At 37.8% G+C, this 23505-nt stretch overlaps 1 protein-coding gene across 2 annotated transcripts in view; it reads right to left on the minus strand.

Annotated features, from left to right (window-relative positions):
- The window catches only part of GPD2 (glycerol-3-phosphate dehydrogenase 2), a 132165-nt gene that overhangs the window by 45403 nt on the left and 63257 nt on the right, over positions 1–23505 (minus strand). The window contains exons 1-4 of one of the 2 annotated variants that reach the window (XM_029225956.1): positions 22975–23194; positions 19562–19686; positions 17957–18054; positions 16782–16945 (exon numbers count right to left, since the gene is read on the minus strand). In XM_029225956.1, coding sequence (XP_029081789.1) covers positions 16782–16945; positions 17957–18054; positions 19562–19582 — 283 coding nt within the window. In that variant the 5' untranslated portion in view covers positions 19583–19686; positions 22975–23194. Of the gene's footprint in view, positions 1–16781; positions 16946–17956; positions 18055–19561; positions 19687–22974; positions 23195–23505 lie in introns of those variants that run through there. The other variant, XM_029225955.1, reaches the window with a different exon arrangement.

The following is a 23505-nucleotide window of genomic DNA, read 5'->3' on the forward strand; positions in this document are numbered from 1 at the left end:
AGTATTAGTAATGTTTTCACTTTTTAAAGTTTTAAAATGAAAAGTAAAAACAATACCATGCTCCAGCGAGCAGAGTTTCTTTCCCATATTCCCAGCAATTCTCAAAGTCTTCCTGGAAATGCTAGTCAGTGGTTAATGTCAAAGAGAGATCATACTAGTTTCTATCTGAGATGGTCAAGGTACACTCACCCAGCTGTAATTACTGACAACCTTCAACTTGCAGGCTGAGCCCTAAGCAGTCCCTGAGTTAATCCTGATGGCACGTGACAATATACGAGGAGTCCCAGCCCTCCAGAATTAGAATCTGCCCACAAAGTGTTACCTCCCTAGACAAGGGAATCCCTGGTGTTTACCAGGCTGCAGTCTCTCCTGCCACATACACCAAGCATTAGAGTCCCTGCCCAATATTGGACTTGCACTCTATGTTCCTACTTGGACTAGAACTCTGCTCTCATCTCAGCTTGCTTGACTAGAGCTCTGACATTCTGCCTAGCTCTTCCTTCAAGTTCACTGGCTCCTCTCTCTCTCCATTTCAAGGAGATGCCTAGTATCCTCCATAGATTCCCCCTTCTCCCAAAGAATCCCCAAAATGCTGCCATGCACTTGACTCCACGGAGCATCACTTCACTGAGAAAACTGCTTCCCTGCTCAGACCCACCATCAGTCTCCCGCACACTGATAGGACTGGGATGAGTCCTGGGGTTGCCAAGTCAGCTGAGACAGGTGGTTAGGAAGACTGCTCTTGGACTTCCTAGCCACTACCCATGGAAGACTGCTCATAGCCAGGCTACACCTTGAGCCTGCCTGTTCCTGGTTCACTTCTCTGCTTCTACCAACCTGCCTTGGGAGAGCCCTGCCCTCAAAAGTTATTGAAGGGTGTCCATAGGGTAAAAAACAGTTTAGCAGATCTAGCCACGGTTTAGTGCTGCCACATATAGCTATCTGTAAGAGTAGGTTCTGTGAACGTCTTACTGCCTATAGAAAATATGAAAAAGAGTCACTCATCTATCCTTTATTGATACCATAGTTCAGGATACAAATTCAAAGTCAATTTTACTTTATGAGCTTTAAGTTCACCTGGTCACAAATAAAAAATTTAAATGTCAAAAATATTGAATTCTAATTAAAAACCTAAGCCTAAGAATCAAAGACCCAAACAGACTATTCACCTTGAGGGGCCAGATTATAATATATTACTCCATTAAAATACAACTTAAAATGCAGCATATTAATTCTTCAACTTAACATATGTCTCAAAACTTCTCAGGAGCACTGCACAAAGACGCTTTTGTAAAACAACCTCACAGCACTTTGATGTGACCGTATGTTCATTAAAAGGAAGTATTACTACTTACATACATAAGGTACATAATGAATTCAGTATGTGCCTAGAGTTGGCTAATGCTATTAAAGCACACGCCAAAAGCACAGACTATAAGTCAAAATGCGATTTGTCAAAGTAAGATCTTAATATGATACAGGTTAGAAATAAATAATTAAACCACTGATGTTCTGATATGGAATTAGTGAGGAGAGCTAAGCCCACACTGAGACCAGGTGGCAGGTGACATCCCTTTGTTCTATCTATAGCTTTGGCTATTCCTCTCTCTCTTCCACCTGGATAAGTACAAAATTAGCATGCACCAGGCATTCTTCACTCCCCCAAGGGTTTATATCTCTAACACTGCTTTAAAGACTGATATTCTTTCCAAAATGTTGACATAAGCCAGTTGGGCAGTTACGGATTTTTTTAAAGCCCACATTACCGAAGTTTTTAAAAAATCTAGATTTCTCTTAAAACAGAATTTGTAAACCACTTGACACTAGTTTATTAACTCACTTCCAAATTGAGGACAATTTAACAAAAGACCAGAAAGGGCTGACGTATAGTAAATAAAAAGGCCAAGCCACAAAGACAGCTATCAAAAATATAAGAAAATCTAGTCAGTGAATGTTGGAGTTGTCAAGGAACTGTGAGCAAAGAGACGGATACTGATCCATGTATTATACCTTCTTTTCCTACCTCTTCACCTCTCTTTCAGCCTGGGTTCCTTCAAATCAGCATAAAATCTCATCCAAGACTCTCCCATCAACCACCCAAATATGGTCCCTAGATTCTGAGTTCCCTGCATCAGATGCTGTTTTCATTCACTGATGCCCACTGCCTACAGAATTCAAACTTAACTCCTTAGCATAGTATACCTGATCCTCCAGGATCCTGGCCCTGTTTGCCACTCCACACCTCTACATCACACTACATAGAGTGTGATGCTCACATTCTATACAACTGCTTCCTGTACTCCGTGTGCCTTCATGCCTTTGGCCACAATGTCCTTCCACATCCTCCCTCGCTGACCTCACCTAGCTATACTACTCCATCTTAAAAGTTGGTAAAGTATTGCCTCCTTACGGAAGCTTTTCTAGGTCTCCACAACCACCTTATATGCCTCTTGTAGAATTTCTCACATGTATGGCAAACCATTGACTTCAGTGTCTGTATTCCCCAAAGAGCTTTTGGAGGAAAAGAAACATTTTGCATTACTCTGTGTATCTCCAGGACCTATCAAGTTGCCTGGATTTTACATGGTGCTAATATATGGTTACTGAATAGATACATAAATAAATAAAATTGCTAGTTGTAGAAAAAAAAAAAACTAAGAATACTATCCTAACTAGAACCATGTGAATCTACACATTATTTCAACTTGCTATGCAAATCCCAAGACTAATACATTAAGGCCAATCTTGATGGAGAAAGTCAGAATTAATGAAAAGAAAACCTTAGAAAGGAAAAAAAAAAAAAGAAAAAGAAAACCTTAGAAAGGGCTGGTACTCAGTTTTACAGTCTACACAGACGTGACAATCATACAGCTTAAGCCTAGACCTAGAGTAGGCACACTTCAATTCAGAGGTAACACATGTCAACATTCAGTCAGCTTCTTCCCAAGAATCAGAAATCAGGAAGTTCAGCAGTGTTTACGTGGAAATTTGTTTGTTTGTTTGTTATGTTTTTCCCATCTGAGTCCTGGATGGAGTCAAAGGCTATGAGGTGAAACGTAGGCTGGTCAAGAAGCCCTGCAGGGCTTCCCTGGTGGCGCAGTGGTTGAGAGTCTGCCTGCCGATGCAGGGGACACGGGTTCGTGCCCCGGTCCGGGAAGATCCCACATGCCACGGAGCGGCTGGGCCCGTGAGCCATGGCCGCTGAGCCTGCGCGTCCGGAGCCTGCGCGTCCGGAGCCTGTGCTCCGCAACGGGAGAGGCCACAACAGTGAGAGGCCCACGTACAGAAAAAAAAAAAAGAAGCCCTGCAGTTTTGAGAGGAGCAGCTTCAGCAGCAGAAACATGAGGCTGAAATTCAACTACTGCTTATAAGCCATTTTCCAACATTTCTTCAGAAGCTCTCACAGCTCATGCATTGATGGAAAATAAGGCTTTTCACGGTTTCCCTTTCATAGATTGATCAAATGCACCTACAGAGACCACCCAGGTGGATCCAAGGGCTCCTCAGTGCTACAATGATACAGAGTTTTCTGGAGGACCCCTGTTTTATTCTGGACACAAGGATCCTGGACATAAGGAAACCTGAAAGCAATGAGAGTGGTCACAATCCACTGGACAAGGGAGAGAAGCACTCAGTGCTTCAGTGGCTGCTGCTTCCTCCAGCCCTTGGAAACGTCCCTCCCTGTGGAGCTGGAGGATGGATTTGAAGGTCTGGGGTAACTTAACCTCCCCAAGGCCGCCTTTAGCCCTCACATGCTGACAGAGATCTTCTCACTCAGATTGACTACCCTACACGAAGTGCCATAGGTCTCTCTGAATGCGAGTTAGGAAAACGTTCATGGCACCTTGTTTTAATATGTGCCTCTGCCCCATCCTAGATAAGGCACAATTTCTATATGAAATACGGGTAGTAGAGGTGGAGATCAGAGCATGTTTTTTCTCCCCAGCTCTCTACTACTCAGTAGCCTTCTACGTTCCTGTCACTTTGCTGGTTCTGCTCTGAATTCCTGAGACTTGGTTTCACCTCGTTTCTGGGTGGCACTGCTCTCTGCTTTGTAGCTGCTGTTGAAGCCAGAAGAACAGTTTCAATAAGAGCTGACAGGATCAGGCCCCTGTGGTGTCTCTAAAATTTCAAGTTCAGTTTCTGTGAAAAATGCTTACAATGCCATAATTCAAACAGAATTAAGAGGAGTAAATAGTCTGAAATTTGTAGCTCAAAATGTGCACATAGTGAGGGAAGACCACCTACTCACAATCGGATGGCCCCGGGAGCATTGGGGGAGGGTGGCATCACGGAGAGCCACCCAGCACACAGAAGGCCCTGAGGAACAACCACATGTGCTCAAAGGCTTGAAGATACTTGAATAACAAAAAGGGGACCTAAGTTTACCCACCCCTCCTGCCATGAAATACAAGGAACCTGCAATGGAAAGACACAAATAAAAATGACTGCTTTTACGTGTGAGAAAAAAAAAGAGTGGGGGGGAGAAGATAAGTTTCAGACAAAAGTCTAAATCGAAATGTATGGGGTAAGTTAATGACGTTCACTTTTGTCGGGGTTGGAGAGGAGAAAGGGCCAAAGTTACGTTAAGCAGCAAATGTAGCAAATTAAAATAAACTTCAGAGAATTAGGTATTTAACTGCATCTAGGTATTCAGATATTTTAAATATTACTCTAAATTGTATGTTTGTTTCATTATATTTGCGTTAATAATGTTTACGCTTGGCTCCTTTTAAATAAGATCTTTTGCTACTTAAAAAAATAGACATAAATGAGTGGCGAAATGTTCTTCTCTCTTTATTCATACTGAAGGATTGTGAAGACATGAGTTTTACCCAAAAGAGACAAGAAAAAGGAATATACAAATAGAAGATAGAGGGAAACGATAAAAATACATATTAATCTTGCTTTACACCAAACATGCTTCTTATAACCCCCGTGTACTGTTATTTTTTTTTTTAATGTTTTTTGAAGAGGCAACTATTGAAAAGGATAATTTGGGTTTATAGTATTCTCTTAAGGGGACAAGAGTAGTGAAATTGTCTGATTTGTAAATCCTGAGGGTATTCAGATTACTTTTTAAATAATAATGTATTTACACCCCTTCTTTTGCCAAAACAGATTTGAGTTAACTACTGAGGTACAATGTTTTGCACACAAAAAATTATCGAGAGAGAGAGAGAGAGAGAGAGAGAGAGAGAGAGAAAACCCTCTGGAGCCTCTTCTCGGCTGACTTTCAGTCACAATTTGTCCTCTGTAAGGAAAGGGAAAACTGCATGAAATCCTAAGCCCACTCATTACTGTATTTCTCAGGTTAAAAATGAGAAGAATTTAAAACACCTGGGAAATAGGAAGTTTCTGGTTTACTGAGAGGCTTCGGAGTTACCTATCCCAAGTCAGTTCAGGGTTGTGTATTAATCATCTTTGACATAAAGACATAAAGTATAAGTTATTTGACTTGCTCTTAACCTGACAGCCGCTCATCTAATCCTTGTGCTCTTTTATCATTTTCTAATCAAAGACTTATTCTTCTGAATAGACAGTAAATTACACACTGGTAATACTTTTCCAGTGAATGCAAGACTACCTCTTTGGTTTGGGATAGTAGAGAAGCAGTAGTTATACAAGTTGTGTGGGAAGTCAGTTGTGTGTGTGTGTGTATTTAATGTGCAAAGCTGAGTTTGTTTTAAAGTAAGTGATTGTGTGGTTCATATCTTCTGTGGGTGGATATAATGATCTAAGGAGTGTTTTACTAATGTAAAGTGTGATATGAATAAGTATTAACAGTAATAGTGAAACCAGTTTGAAATTTACATTCGAAAATAGTGGTTTATTTGGCACCAGAAAATATGATCTACCAAGGTTTCATTTATAAGAACTATGTACCAATGCCTTTTTTCAGTTTTTCTATATTACATTACCAGGGCTTGGTTGTAGAATTTCTAGTTGAAACTAACATAGGGGGTTTTTAATTGAAGAGATGCTTTTATTACTGCTATTTCTTGTGAGGGTAGATACCAGCCTGTCCTTCTGTTACACTAAGAAAGCCACTGTGTGTCATGTGCAGAGCAATTAAAAATGGATTTGACTCTTGTTTTTCTCTCTCTTTCTTCCTTTTTCTAAATGTTTATCTGTGCAAAGACTCTTGAACCCCTTGAAAGAATTCTAGAAAACATGCTAGAGTGGGTAGATCAGTGGGTACCTGGAGACTGTGCCAACAGATCCGTGAGGCGTTACACTGTCATACAATAAAGTAGCAAGAAAAACAGCTCCTGAAGACCGATCACTATTACCTTTTTAATTTCCTATTTATTTTCCCATATTCCAATGGCAATTATTTCCTTCTCCCTTTCTTTCCAAAAATGATCTAAGAGAGTATATTTCTGAAGGAGAACTACTTTGAGACAACTGTACTGGATAGTTACTTTAAGCTTTGATAAACATTTCTTGGGAGTCTGTTTTCCCAGTGTCTCTAAAACAAAAGTAGAAAATCTCTCAAACTTTTAAGTCTTAACTGTAAACTGTGATTAATTAGTTTCATTTCTAAAATTTTTTTTAATTCACCATTCATATAAAGAATATAAAAATAAAATGTTACTAAGAAGTGTATAATTTCATGTATTGGTATAAAACAGACGCATCTATTTAAAAGACTATAATTAACATGAATATTTAGTCTGAAGATTGGCTTTCGACACAAGCAGATGATATGTACTAGGTTTTTAGCAAGTTTAAACAAATCAGAGAATAATGACAATAATAGCATTTGAGACTCACAGCCTAATTTTAATCTCCCTATACAGGTAAAACTAGTAGATATGCCATTGTTTTGTGGTGTCCAAAGAAACAAAATAAAATTTCATTTTCACCTATAAAAAGAAAAATAACTTAAAAATATGGTTTATTGATGGCTAAGGCTGTGACAATACATATATTTTGATCTAAGCAGCTAACATGACTATAAAATTTAACTCTATGAAATTTGGTTCCTGGATCTTTTTTTAAATTCACCTTTTCAAAACTTTGTGGCTCTTTATGTTACTAAGGAATGAAATACCCATTATATTAGGTGAAAAGAGCAAGGTATTACTATTACCTAAGAAATGGAAGGGGGAGCAAATAAAATTGTGTACATAAAATATACACATATGCATACACATGCACACACAATGAAAGGATATACCAAAATTCTATTTTTTAAAATGTTACCTTTAAGGAAAAAGAGGACATGTGGTGGAGTGAACAGGGAGAGCCTTATTTGAATAGCCTTATTTGAATAGTCTTTGTTTTCATTTTGACTTTGAAGCCCTGTATTTTACATAAATTTTTTTTAAAAAGCACAGCTTTAAAAAGGTAAATCCCTAAAGATCTAAAGCAAAATTAAAATGATTTTATGTACTGAGTTGATGGCATAACCACACTGATAGACACTATGTAAAGTAGCTTTAAAAGACAGTAATTTATCTATATATTCCCATTGGCATATACTCTAAAACAATAATAACAACAACAAAAAACAAAAATCTTAAACTGGTTTCAGTAATAATATTTTTGGAGGTATGATTGAAGAGATTAAATAAAAGCCATGTACTCATGAATTTAAAGTATAATTATGTCTAAGAATTCATCATATTTTTCTTTTTTAAGCAAAAAACTTTTCTTAACTCTTTCTACAGAAAAACCTAGAAATGACCAATCAGTAGCAATGAACATCCGTAGGAAATAGATTATGGTCTCATTACCGTTCCCCACAGGAAGGAGTCAAAGCTTATTGGAGAAATGGCTGCTTCCAGGTCTAGGTCAGGAAAGTTACAAGATTAACCTAGATTATCTTGTCATAGCAGATAGCACAGAAGTCATCGTAGACCATTAACAGCTTATCAAAAAGGCCCAGGAGAGCTTCCCTGGTGGCACAGTGGTTGAGAGTCCGCCTGCCGATGCAGGGGACACGGGTTCGTGCCCCGGTCCAGGAGGATCCCACATGCCGTGAAGCGGCTGGGCCCGTGAGCCATGGCCGCTGAGCCTGCGCGTCCGGAGCCTGTGCTCCGCAACAGGAGAGGCCACAGCAGTGAGGGGCCCGCGTACCGCAAAAAAAAAAAAGGCTCAGGAACCAATTTGAGATGGTGCCCATGGGCCAGAAAAGAGTAGTTTGAACATCAGTAACTCTAATAGATTGACACAAATCAAATATATTTAAAATCATGAGTTTAACTTATAATCAAAAAAATCTCATCACATTTGGAGGATAACAGAAAACTAACTCATTATTATTGAAAACTAGCATATAAATGGAAAGAATCAAGCATTTATCCAGAAATTTTATACAAAAATGTACCTCAAGGTAGGCAAAGAGTCGATACAGGGAAATTATAACTATTCCAACTAATAAATGAAGTTGGAATGACAGAGTTAGAGAAGTACCATTTTAACCTCTTAACCTCTAATGACATACTGAAATTGATCTAGGCAATAATTATGACTGATTAAAAATAGAGGCAAGAAGACTTGTGATAGAAATTCACACCACCACCTATAAAATATTTTTGACAAAACAATTTGATCCAGCCTCCTTGTAACTTATCACTAAAGATGTCCCACCTCCTCCCCTTCCAATAAACTATGCTTCCTATTTTTCTTGCTTTTGTAATGTCCTGTCTCTTAAATCTGGGATGCCCCTGTGATTCACTTTAATTAACAGAATGTGGTAGAAATGACATTATGTGACTTTCAAGTCGAGGTCAGAAGAAGCCTTGCATATGAGACTTGGTCTCTTGGTACTCATTGGGGTAAGCCAGGCACCACATAAGAAGTCTATGTAAAAGTCCAACCCAGCTGTGTGGAAAAGCCACAGTGAGAGAGAGATGCAAGACCAGCCCCCAGCTATTCCAGCCTTCTCAGCCCAGGAGCCAGACATGTAGGTAAGAAAGCTTTCAGAAGACTCCAGCTTCAGCCACCAACTCACTGCAACGACAGGAGGGATCCCAGGTGAAAAACACCCAGCTAACCCCATCCATCCTCAGAACTCTGAGAGAGTCCATTGATGTTTTAAGGCACTAAGTTTGGGTGTTGTTTCTTTTTTCAGCAACAGATTAATGGGACAAGCCTAACATGTACAGGAAATACAGGGGAACTGTTAAACAAAACCATGAGGAAACAAGGGAAGGGATGGGAAACCTATTATAAAAAGAATGAATTGGTATATATAAGCCTTAACTAGGATTTTGTTTGCTTTATGGGTTTATTTTTTAATCAGGAGCAAATTAAGGTAACGACACTATCGTTGACATGTGATCATGACCAGGTATTTGACCTTAAGGAATTACTGTTAAACATTTTAAGTGTGGTTGTATTTTAAAGAAACTTCTTAACTTTAAAGATACAGACCAAAATATCCATGGATGAAATATTTGTTATCTGGGGGCTGGAGGGTAGCAAATAGGAGTATAGATGAAATTAAGCCATGAGTTTATGTGTTGAAACTGGAAGTTCATTTTATTATTCTCATTACTTCTCCATATGTCTTAGTAAAAATGCATATACTTTGTTGAACTATCAATATTTGCCTGTTTTTTGTTAAAGCATATAATGGACTTAAAAACTAATGCTAGCTGAAAGAAGCCATGATGTTATAATCTTTAAAGTTTTTTTTTTAGCCAAGGAAAAAAATTACTTTCACATCCCCACATGTCCAAAATATTGATCTAGATATTTAACTTTGCTTCCCCTTCTCCTGGGAAATAGGGATCATGATATCTCATTCCAGTGTATATGCTGAGTTTGATCAACTAAGACAATTTATGGGAAAAAAATGTTTTGAAAACCATACTCTGCTACACAAATGCAAAACATTATTTGTAGTAAGGATCATGTGTTTGGCCCAATATTTGGAATATATGCAGTGAACTCTCTCAAAACCTGAAAGCTAAGGACTCTGTCCTTAATGCATTTAGCCCTAATACCAGGCACAGTGCTTAGAAAATGGAAATTCCATAAAGATTTTTTGGATGAAGGCATAAACTGGAGGAAAGAGGGCATGGAGATTTTAGATACACTTGCTTTTGCCTTTGATCCTGCATCTTTTTAAAAAGGGTCAACTGAGCAACAAGAGTGTGAGAGGTAAGTATCTCACTGTGAACCCACCAGAACTATTTGTTCAAACACCATATACACTACATACCCTTCTACTGGTGAATTTTAGCACTGTTTTTAAGCTTTTATATGCAGAGTACAATGTGAATTACTATCTCATACACTACACCTGATCAAATCTACTTTTGTATGCTTTTGATTTTCTTAAAAAAAAACTAATTATAAGAGAATAAAAGCCTGGTATTTAATACATGCTGGTCAAGTGAGCAATAAACAACTGCAAACTTTCCTAGAGGCTATTTTGCCCTGTCTCATCATCAGGAAGCTAAAGCATATGTTGGATGTTAGCCTGGATGGACACAAATGTGTCCTATTTATTCAAGGTTTCCTTTGGAGCCACAATTTATAAGTTTTGTTTCTTAGGGGTACATGTCAAACTTCATTTAGCATTTGTTGGTATCCAGATACACTGAATAGCAAAAAAGGCAGCATTCGGGGGTAAAATATATGCCTGCTATATGAGCAATAATGTCAGTTTCATTTATGTAACTCACAGAAAACAAGAGGAGAAATACAATGGAAAAGCTGACAGTAGGAAATCAAGATAAAAATTATTCACTTAATTTATAAGTGTAAAACTGCATATGGACAGGGAAAATACTAAAACAAATAGGTTTTAAATCATGTCTAAGAAGTGGACAATTTTAGAGGAAGTTCTTTTAAAATGTGCTCTTTGACCCTTAAATTTCAAACATTATATACTTATGTGAAGCATGTTTGTATGTACAATATTTTCCTTTTTCCTGAGAATGTTTTGCAAGTTTTCTGGAAGAATCTGCAAATTTTAAATATACAAGGGACATTTGTGGAACCGATGCTTCGCTTTAGAACATTTTTGTGAAAAGTTGAAGTCTGATGGTCGATACAATATGCATAAAATTGACCCAGATAAAACAATTAAAATTTAAATAATTTTATACTTATAAAGTTATTTTACATTTATTATTCATTTGAAGCTCAAAACACTTCATGAGCAAAACATTATAAGCCTAAATTCATAGATGTGTAATGTGGCTCAAAACTCAGTAAAGTTTGCAATCCTAAGTCATCTACTTCCATAGTATTGACTGCTTCCACTACACTACGGTACTCTGGAAAGCAGTTTCCAAGTATGACTGTGATGCTTACAACTGTGAGACAAGTTATCGTGCCACTTTCAACATATCTTTTCTAAGACTGAACTCAGGATGAGTTCAGCTTAGCTTAGTTCATTCACTTTCAATACTCTATTTTACTCCATTATGAGAATATACTATAGGCTACTTATTCGTCTCTTGATAGATATTTGAATTATTTCTCCTTTTGAAGTTATTCCCAGTGCTGCAATAAACTTTTTATACATATCTCCTGGTTGCCACACATAAGAGTTTCTCTGGGACATAGACTTAAAATGATGATAAATTACTAACCCAGTGGTTCAAAAAAGAAAAATCAAGTTGAGTATTACAGAAGTAGAGTAGGTGTCAGCATATAACTCCAATATGGTTATTTATTTATAAATTACTTACCTGTACTATTGTACTTATAGACGTTTAAACCATATGTAAAAACAGACATTTCTAAGGAATTTGCTAGAAACAGGTCTAAGGAAAAGTTCTAATATGTTCTTCCTACCCCCAGTGGATGGTCTTGTGCAACCCAGGAGGCTGCTCACACAACCACTTTAGAATCACCATAACAGCCTCACAAGAACGGCATTAAGAAGCACAGAGATGAACTTGCATAATGGTACTGCTGTTTTGTTCAATCTATTTCTGTTCTGAAGAAATTAATGTGTCTGTCCAAATTTAAAGTAGATAACACCCAATTATAGTTCAACAATTGTGTTTGCAAATAATGTAAATGAGGATTAAAGGCACCATCTTTAGATTTGACTTATGTTCCAAGAACTCAATGGAAAAACAAAAATGAAAACATAAGACTAAAAAAAAAAAAAAAATCACCTTTGTGTTATTGGGTAATTGATTTTTTTTAAGCTTTCAAAATAGATAAAATCAACACCTTAAAAGACTTGTCTTTAACCCAGGCTTTCTTTTATTGACGTATATGATTGCGGGTGCATGCCTAGAGGAATAATAGTTTGTTCCTAACAAAAGAGTCTGGATTCCACAATATGCCTTTTGCCAGAGGCCTCATTCCCCAAAGCTCACAGCTAACTGCATCTCCTGCTGTACCTGTAACAATTTAATTGTATAAGTCAGCCTAGTCAAGCATCTCCAGCTCATGACTGGGAGACATGAAATTCATTGTCATTATTGTCCCTGTCATTTTGGATCATTATATCCTGCTGCAGAATTTTCCTCACTTCAGTGCATTTTTACCTCCAGGAGCCAGGGATTATAGCTGAGGTTGGGGGAGGGCGGGGGCAGGACCATGAGCTGCATTTACCTCAGGGGAGCCAGAGATTAAATTGGCTTTGCTCTCTCACGAGCTGAATTCATCTATTTGTATGCTGTGAGTTTTAGGTTGGAATAAACATGAATATTCTAGTGAAACCTGGGCTTTAATTCCCCCTTTGAAACATGGCTGTAACCAACTTCTATTTACACTAGGAAAGCCAACGTAATTTCTCGTAGGTTGCTATTTTCATATGTGCATAAGGAATACTTAAGGGCATCATCGGTACGAAATAACAGACATCTCTCTCTGTCACCGCCTGGACTCTCAGAAGGAAGAATTTAAAGCTGTAATTTTGTTCTCCAGTTTCATCTTACAGAAGCTTAATGGGGGTATCTAACGGTTTTAAATATTTAATGATTTTTAATTATGTCTCATTTTCTGTGCACTGGATTGGATGACTGAAGTCCAACTAGAATGGCACCAAAGATCTTCTCTGGGAGCAGGGAGATTGAAGTAAAGTTGACGGAGGAAGCCCAAGTAAGTTTCTGAGGAAACTGGCTCGCCCTCCACAGCTGGCTCACATAACCTCACAGCCTGCCAAGTCACCCGAGCCTGTCGTGCCTTAAATACTTTTTGCTGACGTGGGAGAGTTGCACCAGTCACAACACTCTCTACGTGGAGACCCCCTGATCAGTGGTAATGGCCACGGACAGGGTCCAGCTGGTGGATCTCTGGTAAGATATGGAAAGGAGCAGAGAGGAAATACTAGGACACGTCTCAGGCGGAAAACCAGTGAGGCGACTATATTGCTTTCTCTAACAGAATATAAGAAGAAAAAATAACCTAGTGTGTCACTTCCTATCCCAACTTTCACTTCAAATGGATCTTACTGAGAAATTTGACATTTACTTTGTCTATACTGAAAAAGATGGTAGTTATTCCTCCACATATGTGAGTTTGTTTCTCAGAGTTTAACAAAATATGGCAATGGATCGTACCTATGCCAAGCACAGAAGTGCCACTATAATTACTACATTTAAAAGTATGTGGTCAAAGACATAAACTTCTAGTTATAAGAAAAATAAGTCCTGGGGATGTAATGTACAGCATAGTGACTATAGCTAATAATACTGTATGGTGTATTGGGAAGTTGCTAAGAAATCTTAAAAACCCTCATCATATGAAAAAAAAAAGTTTGTAATGATGTATGGTGATAGATGTTAACTAGACTTACTGTGATGATCACAATGTACACAAATATTGAATCACTATGTTGTATACCCGAAACCAACATAATGTTATATGTAAATTATCCCTCAATTAAAAAAAAAGATAAAAAGAAAAACAATGTATGTGGAATTTATCTTATTCCCTTTGTGGACTTTTGTGGAGGAAAAGACTTTGCCTTAATCCTATGCAATGATCATCACTATTTTTTTAGCATAAACTGTTTGCATGAATAATTAAGAAACTTTTTTTGACCTTTGTACATTTTGTACTTCAGAGGGAATATCTTACAGACCTAACATCTCAGTTTTGAAAGAATCTTAAAGATGGACTCAGTCACTGGTCCCTCCATGTTAATGGTGATGTTTAGTAGTCTGTCTGACTATATTTTCACACCATTATTTTTTCATTTTTCACTGGTACTGAAGTAACTGTGTGATGGATAGCTAATCAGAGTTGTTAATTGGCAAAATTTCTTGTAGATTTTAAAAGTTCATTTAGTTACTTGTGCCACTTTTTCATTATGATCAAGATTCTCCCAAGGTGGGAATTATAAAAATTATTATTTCTGTTCACTTTTAAATGGTTAAATTTATGTTGTGTAAATTTCACCTCAATAAATTATTTTTTTAAGTTAAAAAACGTTATTTTGTGTAGCCCAAATGCATTTTGAAATCATCTGGGAGACTGTTACTTCATTCTCATAATGATTATTTAAGAAGAAGAGTATTTGTTGCTGTTGTTGTTGTTGTTAAGAAATGTTTATCTTATAAATTACAATGTTTAGACTTCAATTGCAATGGTATATGCTTAGGAAGTATATTGTCCTCTCTGAAATACTTTGGTAGCAGGATAATAATGTTATTTTTCTGGTTGAAGGGTTAGTCATCCCTTCCTTTCTCTGAGCACACATTTATTACATTTAATTCCTTTACTATATGTTCCTTTCTACCTTATTTCTATATTGGTATTTAATATGTTCATCACACCATTAGCTTTAAAAAGAGTTGCCCTATCTGTGAATACAGCTGTGAAACCATAGAACTACACTGTCTCACATTGTTGTTTTGTCTTGCCTCAGGCATGACATAGTTGGACCTGCATCATTTCAGAACAAGATTTAAAAAGAAATTATTTCCAGTGACTAGAATTATTTTTACTTTTTCAAGACTTGGGCTTCACAATCAATTTTCAAATATCAATTTGAAATTATTTTAAATAATAATTTTTAACTTTTCAATAGCTAAACTCATAATTTTGCAACCTGTAACAAGCTATAAAAGCCAATTCTAGATAAAAGAAATTCTTCTTCCTCTTGATTCTAATAGGATAGTGTTTCTCCTGCAGTATATGACACAGATTTCCCTTGGTTTCTCCATGTAGAATTGTTAAGAATCTATAATTTATAACAATATCAAACCAACATAACACAGATGGCACAAATTCAGATATGACAGCCACTAATATTCCTCTCAAGGAGGTTCAGATATGCACAAGCTAAAAAAATAAAAGTAACAAATAAAAGTAGTTCGTGTTCAATATATCACATGGTGGAGAAAATGGCCAAGTTCTTGAGAGAGTTTGCACGGGAGGGATTGAAACTAAGAGGCAAAGGGCACAAACACTTTCAGGTCAGGATGGGCAGGGGGCCATTTGCAGAATGCCTTTTTATTCCTCCTGGATCAAAAACCTCTTTAATATAGTCACCCAACAAACTACAGTGGATTAACATTAAGGGTCTGAAAGCAGAGAAAGAATATTCACAGTTAAGATTGTCCCTTAACATGTAGGCTCAATCAGGGGCACCAAAAAAGTAGTTAAGTGCCCCCCACCCCGTGGTGTTTAGATGCTGGAAGGCACTGTAAACTGTGAATTTTCTAGCTTTTAATGTTTGTCTAAGACCCTTAACATTTTTCTAATATTGTTGCTCCTAACACATCTTCTTGGGTTTATCCCCGTTGCCCCATCTGCACGTACACATTTTGCATTCATATATGAAAGCCTGAAAGACAGCTAAATTGATTCAGAAACCTAACACTGAGAAGAAGAAAAAAAGGTAGGGGTAGCCTTAAGGATATCCCATGTTATGAAGTATAAATATCAAAGTCTCCTGGAAAAACAAAACAACAGAAACACTTCTTCATGTTAAGAGTTTAGATATCTAACACTAAATACAAAAGATCACATAGTAGGGGTAAAAAAACCTCACTGACCCTATAGGGCCTTTGTGCCACAAATTTCTAAGAATTTTTGAATCTGTGTCCAGCTATTTCTTTATAAATAGACATCCTTGGACTACTTTTAAAATCCATTCACCCTTTAAAACTATAGTAAAACTTCACAAATGGCTTTTCCTGTGTTGTTTTGTATTGTATTGTGGTCCATCTGGAGATATATTAAGTGGTTAGTTCCTTCAAATAAAAGTGTACAAAATTGTATTGTCCACACACACACACACAAACACAAAGAATGAACATTGAACACGTGGCAAATGGGTACTAGATAATGTCACTGTTAGAAAACATCTAACAACAATAAAATAAGCATTAAAACCTGAGGGACTGGTTTAACAGATGCAATGTTCATCTACCTTCTCACATAAATTATATGTTCAAGAATTGTGCCCTGTGCGAAATACAAACATGTCAATTTCAGCCCAGGGCGCATTTTTCTCTAGGTTTATAACCCCTTGAAAATAGAGGTTTCATCTAGAAAGCCTAACAGATCCTCAGCTGCTTTCAACATTATAATATATTCATAAGGCAAGTGTTCACCGGCAAACATAACAAATTAAATGGCATGAAGGTGGTGACCAAATACATAATGATGGAAAATGGACCAAACCAACCATGAGATACAAAGTCGAAATCAAAGAAGAAAAGGAATATGCAAAAACAAGCAATATTAAAAGCAAAACACTATATGGAGTGCGCGCATGTACGTTTGTGTGTTGTGTAAGATTAACGTTAATTAGGATGCAAAACTGTCTCGTTAAGAATATGCTGTAAGGGTCACGAGTGGGAGAAAAGTATCTTGTCAAAAAAAAAAAAAAAAAAATCACATACCATCATAGTAGACAATTGCTCCTACCAGTTTATCCTTCTGGAGCATGGGGAAATGCTCAAGGGCTCTTGATTTGCTGAGGACATAACTGCTTTTCAGGCAATTACTTCCGGCAACCAGATCATACAGCTTGATTCCCACCCAGTAGTAAGGTAACTGCCACCACCTACAGCATAAACAGGGGAAAAGGTTTCTTTAGAAACAGAGTATAACATTATAGAATGTCACTTTAAGATACAAGGCACTTTTTATTAAGAAAAGCAAAGTATACCTGGAAGTGTACTGCAAAAGAAACAAGAGACGTGCCGGCCTGTTCTGACACCAGCCCAGCTGAATTATAAAAGTAAATGAATCATCTCTAAGGCAGTGGTTCTGGACCTGACTGCATATTAGATTTTCTGGGGAGCATCAAAAATAAATATAGATGCCTGGGCCTCGTGCTTCTAGGGATCAATTTAACTAGACTAGGGCAAAGATCAGAGCGACTCTAATGTACACCCAGGGTAGAGAATCATTGGCTTAAGATGTCCTAAGAAATCTACGATAAAATATAGACAAAAATTATAAAATCTGCTTCCAGGCCCCACAAGACTCATGCAGCTAGCAGAGTTACATAATTCTGTATTTCCTACCACCTGTATTCCATCTTAAGTCAACTTGATGGATAGCTCTAACAACATTTAGAAAATTGGGTTTAATAATTTTTGATTATTTGACACCTCCAAACCAAATTTCAGTTTTGGTTAACTCGGAAATTTAAAATGACACAAAATGGCTTAGGGTTTGGAGTTGATATATGTCAGTTCAGATTTTGCAGCAGGATTCTTTCTGGCTCTGCATTTTAGTCTGCAAATGACCCTCTTATGTTCCCCAGTGCAAATGTAGTTGCTCCTGTATATACTCTCAGAAACTGGAGTAAAAAACTACTAATTATAAGTGCAGAACACAACCTCCTTTGCCTTTAAGAGCTAGCCCTTAGAGGTGGGTCAGCAGAGACTAATATAGGAAAAGTCACACTTTTTAAAATGCAACAAAGGAAAATATTTTAAAAGGATTAAAGATTAGGACTAATTAAAACTACATTAAGAAATACACATTGAGGAACTATTTCCATTAAAACTTTGTTCTATTGACCTCAGATAAGCAAAGAGTATACAGATGATACCAAAAGGCTTACTTGTAAATTGGGAGCATTATAGGCAACGGAGCTGATAAATGGGGAGCAATTTCTAGTAGGTTGGCACGCTCATGAAGGGCTTCTTTTACCATCCTGTACTGAAAAGCAAAACAGAGAAAATTAGTTTGGCAATAACAGATCATAATATTTTCAAATGGCAAATAGACACCCTGCCAATTGATTGATACACAGAAACCTCTCTACCTCTGAGCAAGGATAGCTCCCTCCTAATCAAATTTCTAATAATACATCATGCTGTCAACCTGAAAGATTTTTTAGAAACCTTAAACTGTATTTGCATAGGAGAAAAACATGCTGTCAGAGTTCCCAGGTGTAAGATATTTTCCTGACTTGAGTTACAAGATTATTGTAACAATTTATCTTGCATTCTCTGTATTGTCCCTTTTCTCAGTCCCCCATTATATTTTCTCATGTAAGAGATAACAGATTGTTCAGATTCATGTTAAACGTTTCCTTCTTGCCTCCACTAGCCCAAGCAGAGATGATACTTAAGAGTTGCACAGTATTTTACAGACTATCATTAAAAAGCTTTTGTCTTTAGTCCTCATTACATCTCTCTGAAGGCCCAGCATTACTATCATAATACTAATTTTACAAAGAAGAAAACCGAGGCTCATAGAAATTAAATAAATAAGCTGAAACACATCACAAGTCATCTGATTCTAAACCCTATGCTCTTTTCTTCACATCCATCATGATGCTAAACAGACACATAAGAAAAGGGGACAGATTCAAAACTGACAATGTCAAGTAAGTGCTGCTGTTGTTTTTCATGTACGAAAAGCAGATAGGGAGTTCAGTTGATTTTTTTTTTTTTTTTTTTTTACTCCTCTGGGAAATGTCATCTTCCACACTGCCTTGGCAGTTTTCAAATGGTGGCAGACTGGACACAACAGAGTGTGACATAAAAAAAAAGCATGACTCAGATCATCTTTTCCTTAAGAATATGTCAGTGACAATATGCAGTATGATTGCATCTGCAGTTAAGAGGATCAGTTTAATATTCCTCATGTATTACAACACAGTTCCCTTGAAACTGCTTGCGAAGTAGCAATTTGGTGGCCATTGGTGGGGAAAAAAACAAAACAAAACAATCACAATTGTTAAAAGTAACACATCCAGGGCTTCCCTGGTGGCGCAGTGGTTGGGAGTCCGCCTGCCGATGCAGGGGACACGGGTTCGTGCCCCGGTCCGGGAAGATCCCACATGCCGCGGAGCGGCTGGGCCCGTGAGCCATGGCTGCTGAGCCTGAGCGTCCGGAGCCTGTGCTCCACAACGGGAGAGGCCGTGGCAGCGAGAGGCCCGCGTACCGCGAAAAAAAAGTAACACATCCGAAAGTGATTTTGTAAATCTGCTACTTTGACATGCCTGTGTAGAAAAAGCCCCTGATTACCCATAAACATAATGCTACAGGAAAAAAAATGGCACACCTCTCCTGAAAGACACTCCAGCAGAATACACTAAATAGGTATTTCCAATAGGAAGGAATGTTAAAAGCCATAAAAAAAAAAAACAAAACTGATTTAATTGGGTAGAAAAAAGCACAGTCGCAATTTTTGTTTAACAACTAGCATACACAATTACCTGCTCAATATCCAACTTCATGATAGCCTTCTGAAGATATCTCACACCACCATGGATCAATTTAGTGCTTCTGCTGCTGGTCCCTGATGAGAAATCATCTCTTTCTACAAGGGCTGTTTTTAGTCCTGTGTAACCAGAAAACCAAATTAACTTCTTAAATTACACAATTTGTATGTAATTCATTAAAGGCACTTCTCCAGGGTAGAGACAGTCACAAGAAAAATTACTCTGAACATGGATAAATTTGTATTCCAAGTGCAGTACGCTGTCTATATTATAATGAAGAGATTTTAGTCTCTTCCTGGGGGAAAAGTCAAACCAGAACTAGAAGCATATTAAACTGTGAATGAATCACAGCTAGAAAATATTACAGTGCAATTTTAGGGCAGTAACATACACTGGTGTGTTTCGAGGGTCGAAGGGGAGTCTGGCACCCATCTTTAACCATGTAGCGTTAACTCAGTATTGTTACCGATGCCTTCTGGAACTCACATTCATCCCTCATTATGGGAGTCCAGACATGTGCCAGCCTCTCAACTCCAGTCAACTTTGATGCATCGACTGTGAATCTAGACTAGCCCTCTGTGTGCCGGTTCCTATTTCTGGAGTGGTGTGAAAGTGGGTATAAAATGGGAAAAGAGATCAAAGATATCGAAACAGAAGAAGAAAGAAGAGAATAACCTCTGATGCTGAGGAGTTTACAGTCTAACTGAAGACATGCAAGCACAGTATTGTAGAACTACAAAGAAAAACACAAGCCAGGACAAATGAACCCAGTACAGAGTATCCATGAGTAAAGAAAAGACAATATTCTTGGTAAAGGTGAGCTGAACAAAGACAAGTCAGTTCTAAAAATCATCCCTCCCAACCTGGCTTTCTTTGAGGGTTGCAATAAATCTCTTGGGAATGAAATCAGTTTTGTTTTGTTTTGTTTTCTTGCAGAGGCACCCCTGCCTCTTCAGGACTGGGAGTACCAACATTACTACAAGTTCCATACACTAGTTAGATATGAAATCCAAAATTTCAAAAGACCCGAAGTATACATCAGCACCAAGCCAGAAGAAATTTTCATGGCCTGCCATACTCTTGGGGGATGAGAGAATGTCATAGAATCCAATTACAATGAGAATATGTAACTGGAGCAGTTTGGGCTCACAAAGCTCATATAAGAGAACTTGTGCATGTATTCAATTCAGAGCCATTTATTACATTTAATACCAAAGGGTCGTTTTTATAACTTCTAACAGTTTAAATATCGTACCCAAATGTCATCATAAAATCAGGGCAATTCCCTTGACTCAAAAGGACAAAATATTTGGAAACTGTGGAGAGAAAAGTAGAGAACTTTGATTCAAGGGCAAAAACTGCTAATGCTCTAATGAACTAGCAAAATAACACTGAAATTACAGATATCATAGACCCAGGTCACTCTTTTTAAGCATTTATGCCAGAAAAAGATGTGTAAAATTCTCAACTATGAAAACTCTAGCAATGCTTAGTAAATTTAGTACAGGATGTATTAAACACATAGAAAAATATATCATATTAGTGCATATTTTTTGAGAGCCTAAGTGCCAGGTAAAGTGCTGGTGTTAGAAATGAAATAGACATAGACCAAGCTGTCATGTAGCTCCCAACCCAAAGAGAGGCAAGTGAACAAAATGAAGCAAAGTTTCATAGGTGCTGCATTTGAAAATGCAGAGGACTCTTTATCCTAAAGTGGGTCAAAAATTAAATTCAGGATATAAACCCCAAATTGCTTAGTCGAGATTACATTTGCAATCTCTCTTACAATGCACTGTCTTGGTGAGCTCTATCACCTTTTCTTAGTAAGTCCGACACAGAGAGTTCTTCTTCCAGTACTAAAATATACCATTTTTCTTCAGTTGAAGATCAGATGAGGAAGTTGACTTTCAAATGGCATTTAAGAGCTGAATTATTTAGAACACACCTCTCTTCCAGTCTTGGAATCAGTCATGGCATTAAGATGCCCACACCATTTGAGGCAGGGACATAAAACTGAGAGGGGATAAGCAGCTTTCCCATCCAGCCTATGGCTCCTACCTGCCCAAAGGTACCCACAGGCTGTGGGAGAAGATGCCTTAGTCCCCAGTTAGCCCCACCTCCTAGTATGTAATCCCCTACCCTGGAGTGTGGGCTTAGCTAGTGCCTTGCTTCTAACCAACAGAATACAGCCACGATGGTGGCAGGCCACGTCCATGGTTAGGTTACAAGAGACTGCGACTCCCTCCTGGATAAAGCAACCTGTCTTGCTCTGAGTCAAGGAACCAACAGAGCCCCTGGTCAACAGGTCACAAGGAACTGAGGCCTCAGTCCAGTAACTTGTGAGGATCTGAATCCTGCCAACCTCCATGTGAGTTGCTAGGAAGCACTGCAGCTTGTGAGAGACTGTGACACAATTCCCTGTGTGAACAATAACTACAGCCAAGGTAGTTATTTTAATTGTATCTGGGATGGGGTCTTGGAGAAAGGCTGAGTCAACAGAGGAGGATGTGTTCAGATGGGTAGAGGGCAGGAGCAAGGGAATTATCACTGGCAAAGATCAGCTTAAGCAAGAGAAGGCAAATGACTGAAATGGCCCAGCTTATTTAGGGTCTGCTTGTCACTCAGGGGCTGGAGCGTGGGGAGACCTTCTAGGGGAACCACACAGCATGAGGGGGGCAATAGAGAGTCTAGCCTCAGAAGGCAGAAGACGGTAATTGGAGAGTGATATGAAGAGAGAATTTTATGGGTGTGTGTTATCAGGATGGGTTTTTTTTTCTTTCCCAAACTGACACAGTGTGAGGCAGGGAACTACTCTAGGAATTAGCAAGCCATCTCAGGAGGATATTTCAGGATATTTAAGTGAGAGCTAACACTTTAAAGCCTCAAAACTGCTTTTGCAAGAATTGGACATTTAAAAAAGTTATTCACATGTACTTATGTGAAAAACCTTAGTGAATACCAACAAAAGTTAAAATGGGCTTCTCTGTCAAACCAGGCTGTTTCTTCTTGTCCCATTATTTCCAGTGTCATATCGTCAAGCTACCCACCAGAATTTCTGAAGGGAAATGATACTGCTCCTTCCAGAGCAAAATAAAAAATAAAAATTTAGCCTCTAAATTTATAGCTAAATTGATATATTAAAGTACCATGTAACCTAAAAGTATTACCAAAAGTTTTTGAAACCTTAAAAAGAAAACATTTTAAAAATTTCAACTGCTTTTATGCTAAACGTTCTGGATTTCTCGTTTTTGTTGGATGAGAATAATGGAATGAGGAAGGAGGAAAGTAATGCAAAATCAAGACATTATTAGAAGTTACAACCGCTTTTGCCTTAACTGATTAACCGACTACAGCAAAGACAATGAAATTGTTTAAAGTCTTATAATGATCTTGCATGATTCCGTTACCTAAGATGTTCCTTCATGTTTCACCTCTCAAAAATCCAAACTTTTTTTCCACCTCCAGTCTGAAAATAAGAGTTTAGTTTGTTTTGTTTTGTTTCAGTATAAAGCAAGGAAGTGAAGACAGAGCACTGTTTTATCTTCTCAAAGAGAATGAACAGTATTTTTTTTAAATTTTTATTGGAGTATAGCTGATTTACAATGTTGTGTTAGTTTCAGGTGTACAGCAAAGTAAATCAGTTATAGATGTACATATATCCACTCTTTTTTAGATTCTTTTCCATAGAGTACTCTGCACTCCCTTACAGAGTATTGAGTAGAGTTCTCTGTGCTATATAGTAGTAGGTCCTTATTAGTTATCTATTTTATATATAGTAGTGTGTATATGTCAATCTCAGTGTCCCAATTTACCCCTCCCCCATCCCTTTCCCGCCTGGTAACCATAAGATTGTTTTCTACATCTGTGACTCTCTTTCTGTTTTGTAAATAAGTTCATTTTTACCATTTTTTTTAGATTCCACATATAGGCAATATCAT

The sequence above is a fragment of the Monodon monoceros genome, unplaced genomic scaffold, assembly GCF_005190385.1.
Source record: "Monodon monoceros isolate NGI ecotype Baffin Bay Population unplaced genomic scaffold, NGI_Narwhal_1 Super_Scaffold_16, whole genome shotgun sequence".
Lineage (NCBI taxonomy): Eukaryota > Metazoa > Chordata > Mammalia > Artiodactyla > Monodontidae > Monodon > Monodon monoceros.